We start from the raw sequence: 18,974 nt of genomic DNA, 5'->3' as shown, positions 1-18,974 counted from the left end.
CTGCAGTGAGTACAGAAGCTCCCACAGCTGCTTGCTTGCTAAACTGAACACCATAGGACATCTCATGATGAATGGTGAGCAGGTGAACAGCACAGTTTGCACCACTGCGATTGCTTTCTGTTACAAGCAGAGATTTAGTCACAACTGCACTGCACTGTAAGTGCAGCATAACCAAACTCATTATCTTGCATCTGTGGCTCATGTAATTCATAGTCAAAACTGGTCTCTCTTTTTTTACTTGCATGCCTTTCTGTAACAGTAGTGAGAACAGTACTGAGGGGTTTAGCAGTCTGATTAAACTGTTGCTGGAGCAGGGAGAAGACTATTGCTGCTGGAGAAGACCAGCAGCAAGACAAGAGACATAGAATCGAACTCCCCAAGTGAATGAATGACTGCTCTTCCTTTGTGTAAGAAAGCAGGATGCTGATTACTTTAGCTCAGAGCTATCCCCATACATGCGCTTTTGTCTTTTGTTGAAAGAGAAACTGATACTCAGAGAAGCAGGGCTTGCATGCTGGTCTCAACTGTGAGCAAGCAATGACAACATGTGAATTCCAGACAGGGCCAGGAATGGATTAAGAGCTTCCTGTCAGTGTTGTGTATCAGGCAGTAAATCTTCAGTTTTAAACAGTCACTTGAATACTTAATCTTAGGAGTCCTTGCAACAACAAAAATCCAACAAGGCAGGCCAATATTATTCTTCCACATATTACAGATGAGAAGAGATGCTAAGACTTGAGAAACTGCACTGAAGGCCACTTTGCAAGTTTGTGGCTGGGCTAATATTTAAACTGGGGTCTGCTCATGCTTTTAACCCAACCCTAAAGCAGACGGCAAAGATATATTTCTAGACATTATGGCTGTGCAGCTTCATATCAACTTCAGCCTAAGCACATGCAAAGTGGTGCCTCGTGAGACAAAAGTTACTGATTGCACATAGATGCCAATGGTGTCCAAGTTGGTTGAAATTGTTCACGAGAGCCTTGTTCATAGCAAGAAGCTCACTGACAGCATCTGCTGATTGTATAGCAAGAAAACCGGCTGTGTGTGAGAGAGAGAGAAGAATGAAGGGATGTATGTGGAGCATCACCTATGAAGGAAGGCTTGAGAAGTTCCAGCTGCTGAGTTCAGGGGACAAAAAAAGAAAAGATGAGATAACTCATCATTATGAAAAGTGTGGAGAGAATTACAAGAGAGAGAAAATATTCTCTCTCCAAACACTAGAACGAATGATACAGTGGAACTGATCAGTCATAAATTCAGGACAAATAAAAGTAAGCTAAACTTCCCTCAATAATTATGGAATTTATTGCCACAGAATGCCGCAGCAATCATGAGTACAAGTCTTTTTTAAAAGGGGGGTGCTATTCTTTGCTTTATAAATTACGATTACTTCTCTTGAGAGAGAGAGAAGCTTCAGAAATGGTTGCTGTTTGATTTTAAGCTTTTTAACATGGACTACAAAGCAGATTTAGAGTTCTTGCCAATTCAAATCCAGTCGGCTGTTCCAAATCCGGAATAATTTAGCTGATAATTAGCCTGCATCAGCATTTTTATGAAAAGCATTATTGAGGGCTTTTCCTAGCATAATCCAGTTCTGAGACTTGACCTCTCTGTGGGCTTCAGAGTCTTGCTTGTTAGTAGGGGAAAGTGTTGAGGAACGCATATTCAGTCATACAATGGTACATAACAAGAGCTACTTGTTTTAAAATCAGATATCTAGATTTTAAAGGACCTCTGTTCATCCAGGAAGGGGCCCTCCTCAAGTGCACTGATGCTGCAAAGTGATGGTAAAAAAAGAAAGGTAAAAACAAGCTGCTTTTTTAAAACAACAACAACAAAAAACCACCCTTAACTGCCACCAGTTCTGTATTTTTGCAGTTTCCTCTCTGGGATATATTTTTGTGCTGATGCTAACAAAAAATATTTAATATTAATTATTTGTGGTCCAGAAATGAATTCTAATGGGGCATAATAATTTTGGGGCCTGTACTAATAGCTACAACACATGCCATAGGCTTTTTAAGACCCCTTGTTGTTAATAAACTGACAGTTGCCCTCACTGATTTCTCAAAGCACCTTGCAGTGAATGCACCCTTGGTTTAAAATGGTTACAGACTGGTTTGACTACTTCAGATAAAGGTAAAGGGACCCCTGACCATGAGGTCCAGTCGTGACCGACTCTGGGGTTGCGCGCTCATCTCGCATTATTGGCCGAGGGAGCCGGCGTATAGCTTCCAGGTCATGTGGCCAGCATGACAAAGCCGCTTCTGGCAAACCAGAGCAGCACATGGAAACGCCGTTTACCTTCCCGCTGTAGCGGTTCCTATTTATCTACTTGCACTTTGACGTGCTTTTGAACTGCTAGGTTGGCAGGAGCTGGGACCAAGCAACGGGAGCTCACTCCGTCACAGGGATTTGAACCGCCGACCTTCTGATCAGCAAGCCCTAGGCTCAGTGGTTTAACCACAGCGCCACCTGGGTCCCAGGCGCCACCTGGGTCCCAGGTACTTCAGATAGCTTCCAGCAAATAAGGATGTTTGCTGGTTAGAATCGTGTCTGCACTGCAGGGCAATTTGAGAGAGATTGTGCCTAACAATCAGGTGGAGGGAGAAGGTGGTCACTTCAGGGGATGTCTCAGTCAGCACTATGTAAGTGTGCAACTGCTAGGAACCCACAGTGTGTGTTGCTGGCATTACTGGAGAATGCTAGATTGTTGACAACTATATGCTTGCATAGTGCTGACTGAGACACTCAGGGTCCCATCATCACTTCTCAGCGGTTACTGGCACGCTCTCCTTACTGCTTCCACCCTGACTGCCTCTTGGCAGCTCCCAGATTTGTAAATAGCCACTTTTCTATTTGCCTCTGGTGATGAAGAATTGCCTCCAGGCGTCTGGGAATGGAAGATTTTGCAATTTGGGAGAGATTGCACTTCCCCCCCTCGTTTTATGGAGCGGGAGACAAGTTCGTAACTTTTGTGAGCTTGGCCGTAATTAAGGTTCCTTCATAAGCTGTTCGTTAAAGTTAATTGCCAGCCATTTGAATGACTGAAGTAAAAATAAATAAATACCCATATTGATTGTGTAAATATCTATGATGTTTGAGCATTCTTGCCAACGTACATTGCTGCCACTCTCCCCACAGGCACCAAAGGGGGGAAGACGGTTATAGGCTGGTCTAGGGTTTTCTCCAGATGTTTCCTCCAAAACTCACAACTAGAGGTTTTTTTAATTATATTTAGGTAAAACAAGGAACCAATTAACTTAGTTTGTGCTGATGTTCAGCTTTTCTCATTGACTGTTTGTATCAAGACAGACAAAAGCACATGTTGCCCCTTTTTAATCTGCAAGGTTGAATTATCTTTTTCGTAAATAACTACCACTAAAATGCTTTAAAAACAACATTTTAATTTTTTTTGCTAAGGGTTTGTTTAACTTTCCTTTTGTTTTCAAATATTCCATATTTGTTCAGAGTAAGACAGGAAAGAGCAAGCTGTCATCTTCCTCCTACCAAGGTCGTCAGCCAAATCCCTCATTAACGTGAGTGAAAATAGGATCAGACCAATGAAGATTATCCGGGATTGCCTGTTTAACCTGGGAATCTTGTCTGAGAAAGTACTGTGGGGTTGCGCTATAGCCATAAGAGCAGCCTTCAGGATCAGGGCAATGGCCCAACTAGTCCAACACCTGTTCTCACAGTGGCCAACCAGATAGCTGTAGGAAACCAAGGAGCAGAATATGAGCACAAGCAACAGCCCCCCTCCACCTCCACCTTCCTGATTTCTAGCAACTAGTATTTGGAAAGATTGCTGCCTCCAACAGAGGACAAAGAGCATAGCCATCATGGCTAGTAGCCATTGAAAGCACTCTTGTCCATGGATTTGCTTAAAGCCATCCAAGCTGGCAACCATCACTTCTTCCTGGGAGAACACATTTCCTAGTTTGACTATGTGGTGCACAAAGAAGTACTTTGTTTTATCCGAAGCAAAAGTTTACCCTAAACCTTTGGGGGATTCTATCTAAGAACACTGTTAGAATGCAGTAGGATCACAAACTCGTGCACATTTAACTCGTGCGAAAGCAGCTTTATGCGCTTGGCAGCTTCCAGAGCATGAGTAGAGAAATGTTACGTGGAATCACCTCTGAATGATTTCATGTGCTTGAAGGGAAAATTTGAATTACTTCAAAATTAAATTTTGCAAATGCACAAAACATTTTATTTATGTTACTCATATTCTGCCTCTTACCAAACAGCTGCAAGCTAGCTTACATTTTTAACAATATGGTATCATAAGAGCACATCCACCACACTAAACAGCAAAATTAGACCAGGAAATAAAACTCTGAGGTCAGTAGTAAAAGCTAAACCAAAGCAGTAAATAAGTCTGAAACATCAGTAAAAGCCATTGAAGACTTGGACAAACACAACAGACATCAGCACCTAAGAAAGCACAAGCCAAATATTTCTTGGGAGGGAGTTCTATAATTTGGGTGCTATCATGGAAAAGGTCCTCTCTCCAGAAGCTACTTGGTTAGACAAGAGCACTAAGAAATTGGTGAGCAGGTTTCTACGGTATGGGTGAAAGCAGCCCTTTAAATACCAGGACATGTGGGACTTTAAAGGCCCAGACCAGCAAATAAATGCATATATAAAGACAGTATATGTGCATTTGCAGATGCCTATATAGTATTGTACAGTACTGGTACATGTAGCAAGGAGCTGGAACGGATTATATCCCCTCTTAACCTGTGAAGAACTTGAGGGACTGTTTTATATTTTTCTCACCGCACACTTACTGTGGAAGAACTCTTCTAAAGTTGGAATAGCTTGTTTCTTCAGTATGGGAAATTTCTTCCGCAGAAACAGCAAAATCAAGGTTTTATTTATTTATTTCACTAATTTGGTTTCTAAGGGAAGAAGGGACAAAGCAACGAATCAGTTCTTAACAGTAAGAAACCGCCCAAGACATTTTGCTGCCTGAGGTGAAGCGCAAAGTAATGCCTCACCCCCATCCCACATTCTGAACCCAAGTGGACTGGCAATTGAATCTCATTTTAGCACTGGTGATGGGTAACATCTTCCACTGCACCAGAGTTAGGGGCCCCAGAACAGACCGTGTGGCAACATAGAGGAACAACAGCTGAGGAGCTCACCGAGGAACAGTTGCCTCCCTCTGTCTCCCAGCCCCTATTGACGTCATCTGTTGCCTTTTTTTTTATAGAAGTCTTATTTCTCTTTGGATTCCTGTCTATGTACAGGTTCTGTACACGGTTCTGTACTTTGACTTTTCTATCTCTTTCTCTCTCTGCTAAATCATGAAACTTTTTTTAAAAAAATGAAGACGGGAAGGAACGAAGAGGAGAAGGAAGAGTGGCAAATGAGAGATTGATGGAACATAGTAAATGTGTGCTTTTTGAGTACCTAAGGGTTGTGAGTGTACATTTATATAACAGCTAATATTGAGGAAACCGTTTGTGTCGGGGTGAGTAAACCTCTGACGGATTCAAGCACTTGTGCATGTGTTCCATTATTTGATTGCCTTAGGAGACTGCTGTTTAAGTTGGCAGATCAACTTATTAAAAGCAAAGCTTGTCTGCTGGCAAGATTACAGCATACTGGGGGTGGGGGAGGGCAGAGAGCCCAAATGTTGAGGTATAGTTTGTTTATAATGTAAGGAAACGATAAAGTTATTGGGGGAAAGTAGGATTAAATGTGGTTCCAATTTATTGTACTGGGCTGAAGATTATATTCCTTCAGGATTTGGGCATATATGGTGTGTGTGTGTGTGTGTGTGTGTGTGTGTGTGTGTGTGGTTTGTTTTCGTTTTTTTTATAAAAAAAACACATTTAAGTCAAATATGTTGAGAAGATCTGGAATACTTTTCTCTTCTAACTTTTAGAAAGTGCGGACATTTTGTTCTCAATATTTCTTAAGTATTTGAGCAGCTTTGAAAATAAAGAATGTTGGTAGTAACAGAACAGCTAGATTTGCTGGTCTCACTATCCAGTTATCATGCAATGCTAGGCTGGTGTTGTTGTTTTTGTTGTTGTTAAATTTGTATACAGTGGTATCTCTGGTTACAAACGCTTCAGGTTACAAACTCCGCTAACCCAGAAATAGTACCTTGGGTTAAGAACTTTGCTTCAGGATAGGAACAAAAATCATGCTGCGGCGGCGCGGCGGCAGCAGGAGGCCCCATTAGCTAAAGTGGGTGCTTCAGGTTAAGAACAGTTTCAGTTTAAGAAAGGACCTCCGGAACAAATTAAGTTCTTAACCAGAGGTACCACTGTACTACCCTATACCCATAGATCTCAGGGTGGTTCTCAGAATAATCAGGGCAATTCACAACGTTCTGGGTCCCCCTTCCTGCCTTCTGGTGCAACACACAGAGGAGGGGGTTGGCGTGAGCCAGCTCACTGAGTCCATTGTCAATCTAACAGTGAGCTTTTTGGTAAGCAGTTTACGGCTACTTCACACGTGGTTTCAAGCTGTGCTTTTATCATGTGTTTGGATGCTGCTATGATAGGTTTGAATATATATGTACATACAGGGTAACTGGAAAACAGAATACGATAAACCAGATAGCCTTGTGTAATATTGGTCCTAATTCAGATGCTACCTACATGGGACCAAAGATGATAATGTGTTTAAGCTTATGCTTAGTTTGTCCCTGACACCACATTTGACCCAATTCCATGCTGCAGTACCCTTGTTGCCACTCTGTAGTAGGGAAACGGATGGCTAAAATGCACAAGCGAGTCTTCTGTTGCTTTATGGCAGCAGGGGGAAATCTGTGCACATTGCCCAATTTGAAAAGCTCTCTGCAAGTGACCAGTTAAGACCAGTTCAGGCACGATCTACCTGCCCTTTCCTGGTAGCCCATTGAGTGGGGGGGGGGGAGAGGATCCTGTCTCTACCCATTGTTGGCACCATGCAACACCACAGCAAGTGACTCCCAGCAGTAGCCCAGAGACCAGCACCATTATCAGAGCACATTCAGGTTGGTTTGTATGGGTCTCTCCGATGACAGCACTGCTTGCACAAGACAAACTTTAAACCCTTTCCTACAGATAATTAAGATAGCTATTTACACAGTATGCCTGTTATACTAGAGCATGCTTCCTCAACCTCGGCCCTCCAGATGTTTTGAGACTACAATTCCCATCATCCCTGACCACTGGTCCTGCTAGCTAGGGATCATGGGAGTTGTAGGCCAAAAACATCTGGAGGGCCGAGGTTGAGGAAGCTTGTACTAGAGAGAAAGAAACCAGTACCAAGGCATCCAGTACAGTATAAGGGAAGTGACTGGCTGAAATCCTAGATACCCTTATCTGAGAGTAAATCCCATCGAACTCAGTGGGTCTTACTTATGCATAGACATGGAGAGTGTTAAGTATCTTTAAAAAACAAAACAGCACATGGGGAACAGGAAAGAAAAAGTGGTGGACAAGAAAATAAGATCCACCCTCCCCCCGGGAGGGTTACTTCTCTTTCTGCAGCAAAGCAGTATGAGGTGCAATAGATTAATTGACACATCAGCTCAGTTTTAAGCAGCTTTAATTGGTGCATATGTTTGTACATTGCTGTAAGATTCAAGGGAAAGGCTAATTAGGGTACAACTTGTTCTAACTGCGTGTGTGACTTCAGTGTGATAAAAAATCATGTACAAAGTACATGCTCAGGTGCTGTGGGCGGTGTTGCCTTCAGTTATTTTAGGAATAAGTGCACTGGCCTGCTAGAAGAAAAGGTTACCAGACCTAGTTGAAAAGCAGCGCGCTCTCTCTCTCTTTCTCTTTCACACATACACACACACACCATTTCCTGTTTACCAGAATTCAAATACGTAGATCTTAAGTTCTCCTTACAAGTAGGGCTGCTTTATGTAATGAAGAAGTCTTCATTGAGCATTCTGACCTAAACATCTCCTGTCTGTATTGCACGGGCTTCTTTGTGGGTCTGGCATAGTGCCATGTTGTATGATGCTGTGTAAACAGAACATACAAGGAACTGTTTGCTGGTACTAGAAATCATGGGATTGTTAAAAACTGGTTTAGTTTTTGGGTTAGAAAAGAGATGAGCTTTCCTACTGGCAGAATTTTGAAATTCCAGATAGTTAGATGTTCACAGACAGGCAAGGGGTGGTTTTCTTGATATAATTGCAAGCAAGAAACCTGCATTAAATCAATTATTTGAATTAGTCCCTGTCCCCTATTGGTAACCTAAGACCTTCCAAATGGTGGTGAACTACAGCTGCCCTCAGTCCTAGCCAGCTGTGGCCAGTGCTCAGAAATGGTAGCAGTTTTAGTTCAGCAACATCTTGAGGACCACTGTTTCTCCACCCTGCTTATGTGATTTTAATCATTTCGATGTAAACAAAGCTGTCCTTTTAAAAAAACGAAACCAGGCTGAAAATAGCTCACTATAAAATGATTGCCAAAACTTGTCATAGGTATCTTAACAGATGACAAATGAATTTGCAGAGCAGTGTGAAATGTCACGGTGTTAACTCCTGTTACGAGTGACAGCTTGTTGTCAGAGTGCCAATATGAAATAAGACCAGACATTGTCACAAATACATTCAGCATATGCTTATGTGCATGGTTGGTGACCTACCCAATTTTCTGTGCAGAATAAATTCTTCATTGTGTCATTAAATTAGGCACACACACAACATTTCGTCTTCTAAATATGAGGTGCTGGTTTGGAAGAAAAGTATTTGCTTCATCTCCCTTGTATGAGAAATAAAATAGGCAGCTAAATGTACTACAGATACATATTAGGAACCCAAGAACAAATGCGTACATTGACAATAAATGTTTACAGTTAAGTTTTGTCAATGTTTTCTGATAATCTGAAGCTACCATTATGAATCTTGTCTCCTTTTCCTTGAATGGGTGATAAGACTTCAACTCTTCATATAGAAGCCCACTTTGGACGATACAAGTAGTAAGGAGCCAATCTGTTAAAGAATACTATATAAAATTATTAAAATCCATTTCTGTTCCCCTAGTCACATGATTAGTCAAAACCTGTTTAATTTCTGGACAGAATAATGTAACACTTAAAGCAGGGTCCCCAAACCCAAACTAAGGCCTGGGGGCCATATGCGGCCCAATGGCGTTCTAAATCCGGCCTGCGGATTTTTACATGTTTTTACATGAGTAGAATGAGTAGATTTTTACATGTTTTTACATGAGTAGAATGAGTAGAATGGTGCTGGAGGAGACTCTTGAGAGTCCCATGGACTGCTAGAAGATCAAACCTATCCATTCTTAAGGAAATCAGCCCTGAGTGCTCCCTGGAAGGACAGATCGTGAAGCTGAGGCTCCAATACTTTGGCCACCTCATGAGAAGAGAAGAATCCTTGGAAAAGACCTTGATGCTGGGAAAGATGGAGGGCACAAGGAGAAGGGGACGACAGAGGACAAGATGGTTGGACAGTGTTCTCGAAGCTACGAACATGAGTTTGACCAAACTGCGGGAGGCAGTGCAAGACAGGAGTGCCTGGCGTGCTATGGTCCATGGGGTCACGAAGAGTCGGACACGACTAAACGACTAAACAACAACAACAACAACAACAACAGAATGTGTCCTTTTATTTAAAATGCATCTCTGGGTTATTTGTGTGGCATAGGAATTCGTTCATTTTTTTAAAAAAATATAGTCTGTCCGCCCCCCCCCCTCCAAGGTCTGAGTGACAGTGAACCAGCCGCCTGCTGAAAAAGTTTGCTGACCCCTGACTTAAAGGATATATGCAATGCTCTTATGGAACTGCATTAGAAAAAAGGCATGGATTACTTAAAAAAAAAATTTTTAAGCATCAGTTTTAGCCTATAATTAAGGAATAACTAGAGACTTAAAAGAGATCTCTGCAGCATAATGGCATGCTGTTGTGCAGGAGACTGATCTAAGTTTTTTGTGGAAAATACTGACACCCTGAGGTGGAGAGTAACTTCAAAGCAATCACATAGTTATAAGATCACTTAACTCTTACATTACATTGCTTCCAGTAGATTTTGCTGCTCTGCATTTCCACCCCTAATGGTATCCCTTCTAAGCATTTTGAGAATTTTGGCCCTGTAACTGGTGCTGACCATCTCAAATGATCTTAGGAACATAGAAAGATGCCTTATACTGTACCGAGTCAAACCCATTTGCTTATCTAGCTCAGGGTTTCAGCCAAGAGTCCTTCCAGCCATACAATGAGATACCTGGAGTTAAACATAGGAACTTCTGCATGCAATGTGTTGTGGGGGTGGGTGGGTTATTGTTAATGTTGTTGTTAATTGCTCTCTAGGCACTGAAAATTCTTCTTTTTGTGGGTAATGGCAAAGATTTACCAACATTACATGGTACTTGCTCCAGTTTTAACCAAATGCAATACAGGTCATGGCAAGATTGCCTTTGCAGGGTTCAGGCAAAATATATTTTGCATGTCTCACTTGGGTACCAAACTGGCAAGATACTACATATTTTACTGGCCAAAAGTAACCCACAGTCAATCTCTCAGGCTTAGCTGCCAAGTATCCCATTTTTCGCAGGAAACCCCCGGATTTTTATCCATTTCCCGCTGTTCTCCTGAACGGAGAGAAATCCCGAAAATCCCCCAGATTTCCTACCTTCCAGGGAGCCTCAATTTTGGGTGCCACTCTGCCCATGTGTGGGCACTGGAAATTGGGCAGAACGGCACTGGAAGTCGCTTCTACGCATGCCCAGCAGCCATCTTGGTGGTGGCCGCATGGCGACGGCCATCTTGGTGGTGGCCGCATGGCAGTGGCCGTCACCAGGATGGCCATCGCCATGCAGCCACCACCAAGATGGCCGCCGGGCATGCGTAGAAGCGACTTCCGGTGCCGCTCTGCCCGATTTCCGGTGCCCACACATGGGCAGAGCAGCCCCAGCATATTTCAGCGGGAGACTTGGCAGGTATGCTCTCAGGCCACCCCTCAGTGAAGATAAAACTTGGAGAGAACATGAAGGACTGTAGCTCTCAATGCCAGTTATAAGTGAAATAAGTAAATGCATTTTCTAATTACACTAAAATAAAAAAAAGCAGGACATTGGCAAGATCCTAAGGTAGACGGTCTGTTAGTGCTGCTTTACAAAGGGGTCTTCTTTTGGAAGGAGTCCTCTGTTTGGACCTAGTCCGGTTTCAAGATAAATAACCCTAAAACAGGGGCATGGAAATTATTGCATGGACAGTAGTCTGAGCAGCCACATAGGTCACCTGGACACAGGGTTCCCCCTCCCAATGTCAAGAAGTATTGGCTTTCTATTTAAATTATAGTCATAATTTTAGAATTGGCACCAATGCTTATAGGAAGGAACACAGGGGTCTGTGGCTCAGTATAGCACCGTACACTGACTGGCAGGGACTTTCAGGGGTTCCAATTTAAGGACATTCTTGTCCTACCTGGAGATGGCTTGCGATTTTCTGCAAGCAAAGCAGATGCTCTTGTCTTTTGTCCTCTTTTTTTCTGGTGATGTGTAAGTGGTCACTGTAACATAATTCATTTCTATAGTTGCTGTTCAACAAGGAAAAATAATGCCAGTGTGTATTATTATTATTATTATTATTATTATTATTATTATTATTATTACTACTACTACTACTACTATATTTCCACAGCATGCTATTGCTTTACACAGTGTTTTTCTACAGTAGCACAAGAAAAACAAGATAGTTCCCAGCTCTAAGGATCTTACAAGCTAAACTGTTACTCCAGTGCCACTAAAGTTTTTTCAGCACCTTGAACTAACAGTTCTACACCGAACATGACATTGTTGTGGCTTTTATAAAATAGTGTGTGCTTCAAAAGCAGCCCGTAGAGGGGAGTAGAATATAACAGGACAATTTAACTACAGGCATTTTTTTTCAAGAGTTCCAGTTGGAGCCAACTAAAAACATCTGCTGTCTTATTTATAGTTCCCAGTTCCAAGAAGTATATTCTGTGGCAGATGAAAAAGTGGGTGACAGCTCATAATTCATAAAGTTACCAAAGCCTAATCTGATAGAACATAATGTACAAACTCCTCCCTCCCACACAGACAATATCGCTTCCTTTTAACACAAGATATAGCATGGCTTTGCTACATATTAAATTGAGCGTTGACATACAATTTACAACCCTTGTTATAATAATTAAACTTTAATAAAGAAGCACTGTGGCGTATTATTGCAAAATGTTGGCTCAGAGCCAGCAATTTGGGGAGATGCATCTTGTTAGTGTGATTCTAAGCCAGGTTGTTTTTGGTTTTTTAAAAAATCCAGTTAACTTCCCCCTCGGAATCTATTTTTGTTTTGTATTATAGGAACCCCTTGTGTTGTTGTGCTGAGGATTGTTTTTCTTTTTCTTTTAACAAGGGAGAGGGGAGGGGAAGACATTTTCTAGCATGTTATATATACTGCATATATTTTTGTTTAAAATACTGGTAATAATAATAATAATAATAATAATAATAATAATAATAATAATAATAATAATTTATTTATACCCCGCCCATCTGGCTGGGTTTCCCCAGCCACTCTGGGCGGCTTCCAACCGAATATTGAAAACAGTACAGCATAATTGTGGTAATCGTGAGATTTCTGGGTAGTGGGCTGAGATTGAACTAGCCTGTTGTGAGAGTGTATGTCCAACTTACTTTATAATCAAGTTTTCGGATGAAGGCTTTGGTAAGTTGTTGGTAAGCAGTATTTCCCCATGCAAGCTTTTTTTCCTAAAGTTTCAAAGCAGCATTTTCCTTTGGAGGGTATGGAGGTGCTCACAACACATATTCATACCATAGATCCGGCATCCCCAAACTGCGGCCCTCCAGATGTTTTGGCCTACAACTCCCATGATCCCTAGCTAGCAGGACCAATGGTCGGGGAAGATGGGAATTGTAGTCCAAAACATCTGGAGGGCCGAAGTTTGGGGATGCCTGCCATAGATGGTGTATACACCTCATTAAAGCAGCTTACAATGATATAATGTGTGAAATATAAATGCACCATTTTTGCAGATTATAAATATTTACATTATGTTCCTCAGAAAGCAGTTCTCTGGAACAAGTGCCATCCAAATGAACAGTTGTTGCACCACTGCGCACACCCATCCCTCCCACCTCACTAGACCAGAGCTTTCCAAACTGTTCATGTTGGTGACACACTTTTTAGACATGCATCATTTTGCGTCACAGTAATTCAGTTTTACTAGCAAACAGGAGATTGAACTAACCCCTTTCCAGCCGCAGGAGCAGGGCGGGGGGCGTGGCGTTTGCAGGACACACCTACACACTTGCAGCCAACACACTAACACATCATGACATACAGTTTGGAAAGCTCTGCACTGGACCTTGGAACAGACAAAATATGGAGGAGAGTTCTTGAACATTTGGGGGACAGGGCAGAAGTTGTCTGGAATCCAGGTGGGGGTGACTGTATTACTTACTAATTGTTTTTTGCAGTCTTCTGTGGTCACTAGGGTGATGACTTTTTTACAACCTCATTTCCCTGTATCATAATTTGATGAGCTTTCATTAAAGATTAGATAAAATCTTACTTTCAAAGAGAGGTGATTAAACAACCTCATGCACAAAATGATTAAAAAAATTTTTATTTATCAGTTTTGAAGTCACTGTAAGCAGATATAAAATTGAACCCAAGCTTTAGAGTCACATATATACAACATTATATAGCAGGCATCCCCAAACTTTGGCCCTCCAGATGTTTTGGACTACAATTCCCATCTTCCCCAACCACTGGTCCTGTTAGCTAGGGATCATGGGAGTTGTAGGCCAAAACATCTGGAGGGCCGCAGTTTGGGGATCACTGTTATATAGGATCATCAAACACACAAGGAAGCTTTTTTTAGCTGCAGTAACAGTATAGACGCTGCTAGAGGACGATGTTTTGCTACCTCTCCTGTAGGTTCTTTTCCCAGCATGCCCGGCAGGGTCTGCTGGCTGAGTTTTGAGGTCTCAAAAAGGGACTTTTACCTTGCGCAGGTGTGACATTTGTATACCCTATGTTGCTAAGAACACTCCCCATTGTGGAATGTGGTGTTGTGTCCAGATTTGATACAAAATATATATAGAATTGTTAATACAATTTTATGAAATGGTAAAACGGCATACAAAAAAATTAAAAACGGTTTGTGCATAACCTTTTTTAATATTTCAATGGAATATACCTCATTTTAGTCATTAATAGGCAAAAGTTCATCCATTTGTGCTACAGGAAATAATTTTTGAGAGAGAAAAAAAAGAAAATGTCATCACCCTAGTGGTCACCCCATGGGGGCGACCATCTTGTTTTCATACAATGTGCTACCAACAACACAACATCACACTACACTAGTGTACCCCACAGTAGCAGTTGGGCTGCCATTGTTCTGTCGCTAAACTGGGGCTTCATTTTAAAGTTAAAAAGATAATACCAACACCAGTCCTTGTGATAAGGAAGGAAGAGAAATTCATTGGTCCATGTTTTAATTTTCCACCCCAGGAGTAAAATGTGGATTAAAATGCAGCTGTCAGTCAGATTATGCAGTTCTCAGAATTTTGTGGTGCTATTTCTGCTCAAAGCGTTCACACAAAATGCATACTTCACAGAATTTAAAATGCAATAGTATGTATTTAAGGGGGAAATGCAGCGAAAAGCATACGAAACATATGTTTTAGCAGAAAGTGTGTATAATTTGAGTGCACATTTTTAATTATTTTTTAAAAAAACTAAAAATAAAGCATGGCAAGGAATTAATCTGTGATTGAGTACATGTGAAACTCACACTGAACACAAATAAAGGGATCCAGCCACCTACATACATAGCTCAGTTGGTGGAGCATGAAAGTCTGAATCCCGGGGTCATGAGTTCGAGTCCTACGTTGGGCAGAAGATTCCTGCATTACTGCGGTTTGGAAAATATGGCCCTTGTGGTCCCTTCCAACTCTACAACTTTGTGATTCTATGATCTCCACCTTTGGACCACCTGACAAAATAGCAACAGAGCAATTCAGACTGTGACCAGGTAGCAGTAGGGCATGCTGGGGTTACAGCCACCATTGTATCCACAGGCCCATCCATTATGCTGGTGTTGAAGGTTGAAGGAGGCAGGCAGAAATGTGCTGTGAGCTATGCCAGCCTGGAACTGCTGTAGCCATTAGGCCTCCATTGGACCCGGTGCTGAGAAAATCTAGGAGAAAAGAAAAGGTAAAATTTACTCAGGTTTTTATTTTAACTGTAATGTTAGACCATAGTCTCCTGGATACCTTCTAGTAAATGGACCTGACCCCCCCCCCCCCGGCATGCTTTTCCAATAGTGTATCTTATTACATTTTAAAGGGCAGGTTAGGTTATAATTTTGGTTCTATCGACTTCCATGCTTCCTCTAGCAGTAATGAAAGGTTTGGCTCGGAGGTTTGCATAGCCAATCTTCCAGCTTTAACTTTCCATAGGTCTTTGCCAGGTAATAACTCTGAAAATCTCTTTTTACTGAGAACTCCTGCAAAAAGTGCAGCTGTGTGCTGGTTTCGTCTTGCAGCTCATAGCTATGTTGGCAGTGCTCAGTTGCAAGGTATGCTGTCTGCTCCCACACGTTGCTGTTTGCTAAATGCTGTTCAGGCATGTCTCTATTAACAAGAGGGGGAGAGCTTTTTGGATTGGAGGGAATCTCAGCTTCTGTTCCGTCTGATTGGTTACCGCCGGTGGCAAGGTAAAAATAGAACGGGTGGAAAATCGAGCATTTCTGACATGTCATCAGAAGCCTCCTTTTAACCTGGGATAAAATGCCTAATGACCAGGGAAGAAGGCTCTTTTTAAGACAAACCCCCGGCAACTTTTAAACTCTGGGGACAGCGGGCTTCGAAAATAAAAACCCAAAGGGTACACTTTGTCTTAACGTGAACGTTAAAATGATTACTTTAAGTGAAAAATTGATACTGGATTGCAGCAAAGGGATCTGCAAAGTGGCCCAGATTCTTAAGAGTGGACTTGGCTCTCCAAACCTTTGTGCTGTGAAGCACACATCAAAGCAGAAGATAGTTTTGAAGTCAGGTACAGATTGCAGGCTACTTGTCAAGTTTTGTTATTTCTCTGTGTCCATTGAAAATTGTGTGTTGAGAGGGGTGGGATGGGGTGGTGGGGACTTGTTTCTTGCAGTAATCCTTTTGATACGTGTTCAGTCCTCTGCTCTCTTACCACTAATCCATATTCAGGGCTTGTTTTGGCAATGGTAGCTGGAATACTTGCTTCCATTCCTTTTTTGTTGCTGTAGCATGTCAGCGTTTTTTTAAAAAGAAAAAAAAAAATTTAAAGCACCACGAACAAACCTGGCTTCCTTCTGTGTAAATCTTGTAAAATGGTACTTAGTTCTAAGAATGTTGTAAAGTGTTTAGTTTGGCACACAACTGTTTCCTGAGGTCTTTTATTATTATTATTATTATTTTAAAAAAACCTAAATGACTGTGATTTTCAGTTTTGTGCCAAAGGTGGAAAGTTTACTGTCAAAAGTACCAATTGCAGTATAATGGTATGGGAATTTTATACAGGAGCATCGCAGAACAGAGCATCTCACTGCTACAAGAGCTACGAAACCCACTACTTTTAAGAGAGTGTCGTTGTGTCAGGGTTGTTGGTGAAATGCTTTGCTCACTCATCACTTCATCACATTACAATGTTAAGGGGTTCCCCTCCCCATCAGTTTATTTAGAATTTAACTAATTTATTAAAATTATGGTTGACAGTTTGTTTGAACCAGTGAGGTGGTATTTGGCTTCAAAGAATCAGGGCTGTCACCCAATTAAATAAATCTTTTAATTTCATTATATTGGTTGATTTACCTATGGTTAATCAGTTAAATCTGCATATGTAAAAACAGTTATGAAGTAGTCATATACCATACTAGATTCTTTTTCCTGTTCCACCTTTTTCATATTATCTTAGGAGAACCATTCTCTCTTTTCTGAGAGAGCATGGAGAATACCTGTTCTAGTGGCCATTTCCAGCATACACATGTTTTAAATGCTGCTCAATTAATGGCAGCATTAGAAACTGAGATATGAGAGCTGGGAGCTAAATGGCACCTTAAATCTAGGTTATGGGCGCAACAAGGCAATGTCTAGGTGCGCTTTTTATAACAAGAATACAAAGCTGAAAATGAATGAACTGCAGCTAAACTATTATGTTCATTTTTCACATAGTCTGGTTCTTCCCCTGCCCACCCCCCTGATATTCTTAAGAGGATTTCTTCTCCTGTCTTCAGAGAGTAGTTGGAATTGGGGAGGCAGAAAAGGGTCCTCCTTTCCTTCCACTCTGCAGTTTTAATCTGAAATGTTAGGCGCAGTACTGCGCCCAGAGCTCAGAAACTGCTCGTGCACATGGAATTCCCTGTTGCAAAATGTGCCTAGAACAATGGGAGTTTCGAAGACTGATTAATGGGCGGTAGTGGTAGATTTTCAGGCAGTTTTAACTGATTTGTCTACATGGGGGTAAGCCCCCATTGGAAATGTGCATAGGATAGGGCATGTTGCAGCCCTCAAAATTATATTTTATGTAGCAAACCCAATTGATTGCAAGAGCATTTCTAGCTCCGCAGCAGCCTACTTTTCTAACTGCAAAAGATAAGACAAGAGAAGAGAAGCCTCTCTTCTAAAACATCAAAATAGAGCATTCCTAATTTACTTCTGATCTAGGATGGGAGAACTAGGCTCAAAGGAACTGTGGTGGGCGGGTGAGAAATGCAATTTGCTTTCCTTACAGAAACCGCTAGAGGGAGTACATAAGAGAGAGAAGGCAGTGAGCTGAATTTTTCGTTCTGCCGTGTGCCTCCCTCAGAACTGCTTTGTGCACAGCTATTTTCGATGCAGATATTTTTGTGCAGAAAACCCGACATGTACACGACCATGCATGCATGCATTTGAAAAAGGCACAGTGATTGAACACTTATGTAGGTATAAAAGTACAAGTACCTTTAAAAATACAGCAAGGTACTTTATGCATGGATATCTTTCACAATGATCAGTTTCCCCAAAATTGGCAGAGCTTCTTCTAAACTTTTATAACATGATTTCTTGTTGACAAATGCGAGATCTGACTACTGCTGGCTCCACCATGCTAGGAGGGGAGTGAATGTCCTTTTCACAGAGTTTGTTCTTCTGCTGGACACATTTCACAAAGAGCTCTTCAAGGAAATCTTCAGATTCTTGTACCGTGGATTTCCTAGTAATTGTGACATATTCAAAGAACTACTGTTAAGAGGAAGTTTCTGATCCTTTAAAAAATGTGGTATTTTTTTATAGTTCTTGTAGAAATCACAGAGGGGGGGGGCAAAAAGAAAGAAGGTGTGTAGCTCCCCAGCTGGTCAAGTCCAGAGCTTTCTGTTCCATTGCATTTTATTATAAGAAGGTTGTATAGATTTTGCACATTCTGTTTTGAAGTGCACAGGAGTTCTATCGTTGTGCAGAGCACATGTTGACACAGAGAAACACGTGGGCACTTTGTATGGATCGTGTGTGTGTGTGTGTGTGTGTGTGCATATGTGAACATGCATATGTGCAGCCTGTGGAGGACAAGGGAAGAAAAGAGGAGGAGGAGGCTCATCAAATATGCAATTATTATTATTATTATTATTATTATTATTATTATTATTATTGTTTATTGTTTATACCCCGCCCATCTGGCTGGGTTTCCCCAGCCACTCTGGGCGGCTTACAACAGAAAAATGAAATAAAATAATCTATTAAATCTATTCCTTTGCGACTACAAAGGAAGGGCAAAACAAGTGCTGTGATGTGGACTCGATGACAACACAGGCTCCCCTGTGCCTATCACCAGCCAAGGGCACCTCCATTCTGAACCCTTTTCCCTGGGGAGGCTGCACGCGTCATTTAAGGGAGATTACAGGTTGCAAGGGAAGCAAGCATACTGGCCTTAAAGAGCCTTTTTAGCAGCAGAAAAAGTGGGTGGTGGGGTCAAGCGAGTTTGCGTATTG

General features: G+C 41.7%; 1 protein-coding gene across 2 annotated transcripts in view; it reads left to right on the top strand.

Moving 5' to 3' along the window:
* The window catches only part of PIK3R1 (phosphoinositide-3-kinase regulatory subunit 1), a 70,332-nt gene that overhangs the window by 18,790 nt on the left and 32,568 nt on the right, over positions 1-18,974 (top strand). Inside the window, exon 1 of one of the 2 annotated variants that reach the window (XM_035100334.2) lies at positions 10,920-16,039. The exons of the other annotated variant lie outside the window; for it this stretch is intronic. Within the exon in view, the coding sequence (XP_034956225.1) occupies positions 15,898-16,039 (142 nt within the window). The 5' untranslated portion in view covers positions 10,920-15,897. Of the gene's footprint in view, positions 1-10,919; positions 16,040-18,974 lie in introns of those variants that run through there. 2 annotated transcript variants of the gene reach the window in all.

The sequence above is a fragment of the Zootoca vivipara genome, chromosome 11 (assembly GCF_963506605.1).
Source record: "Zootoca vivipara chromosome 11, rZooViv1.1, whole genome shotgun sequence".
NCBI classification, from domain to species: domain Eukaryota; kingdom Metazoa; phylum Chordata; class Lepidosauria; order Squamata; family Lacertidae; genus Zootoca; species Zootoca vivipara.
This window is presented reverse-complemented; position numbering and strand designations above follow the sequence as displayed.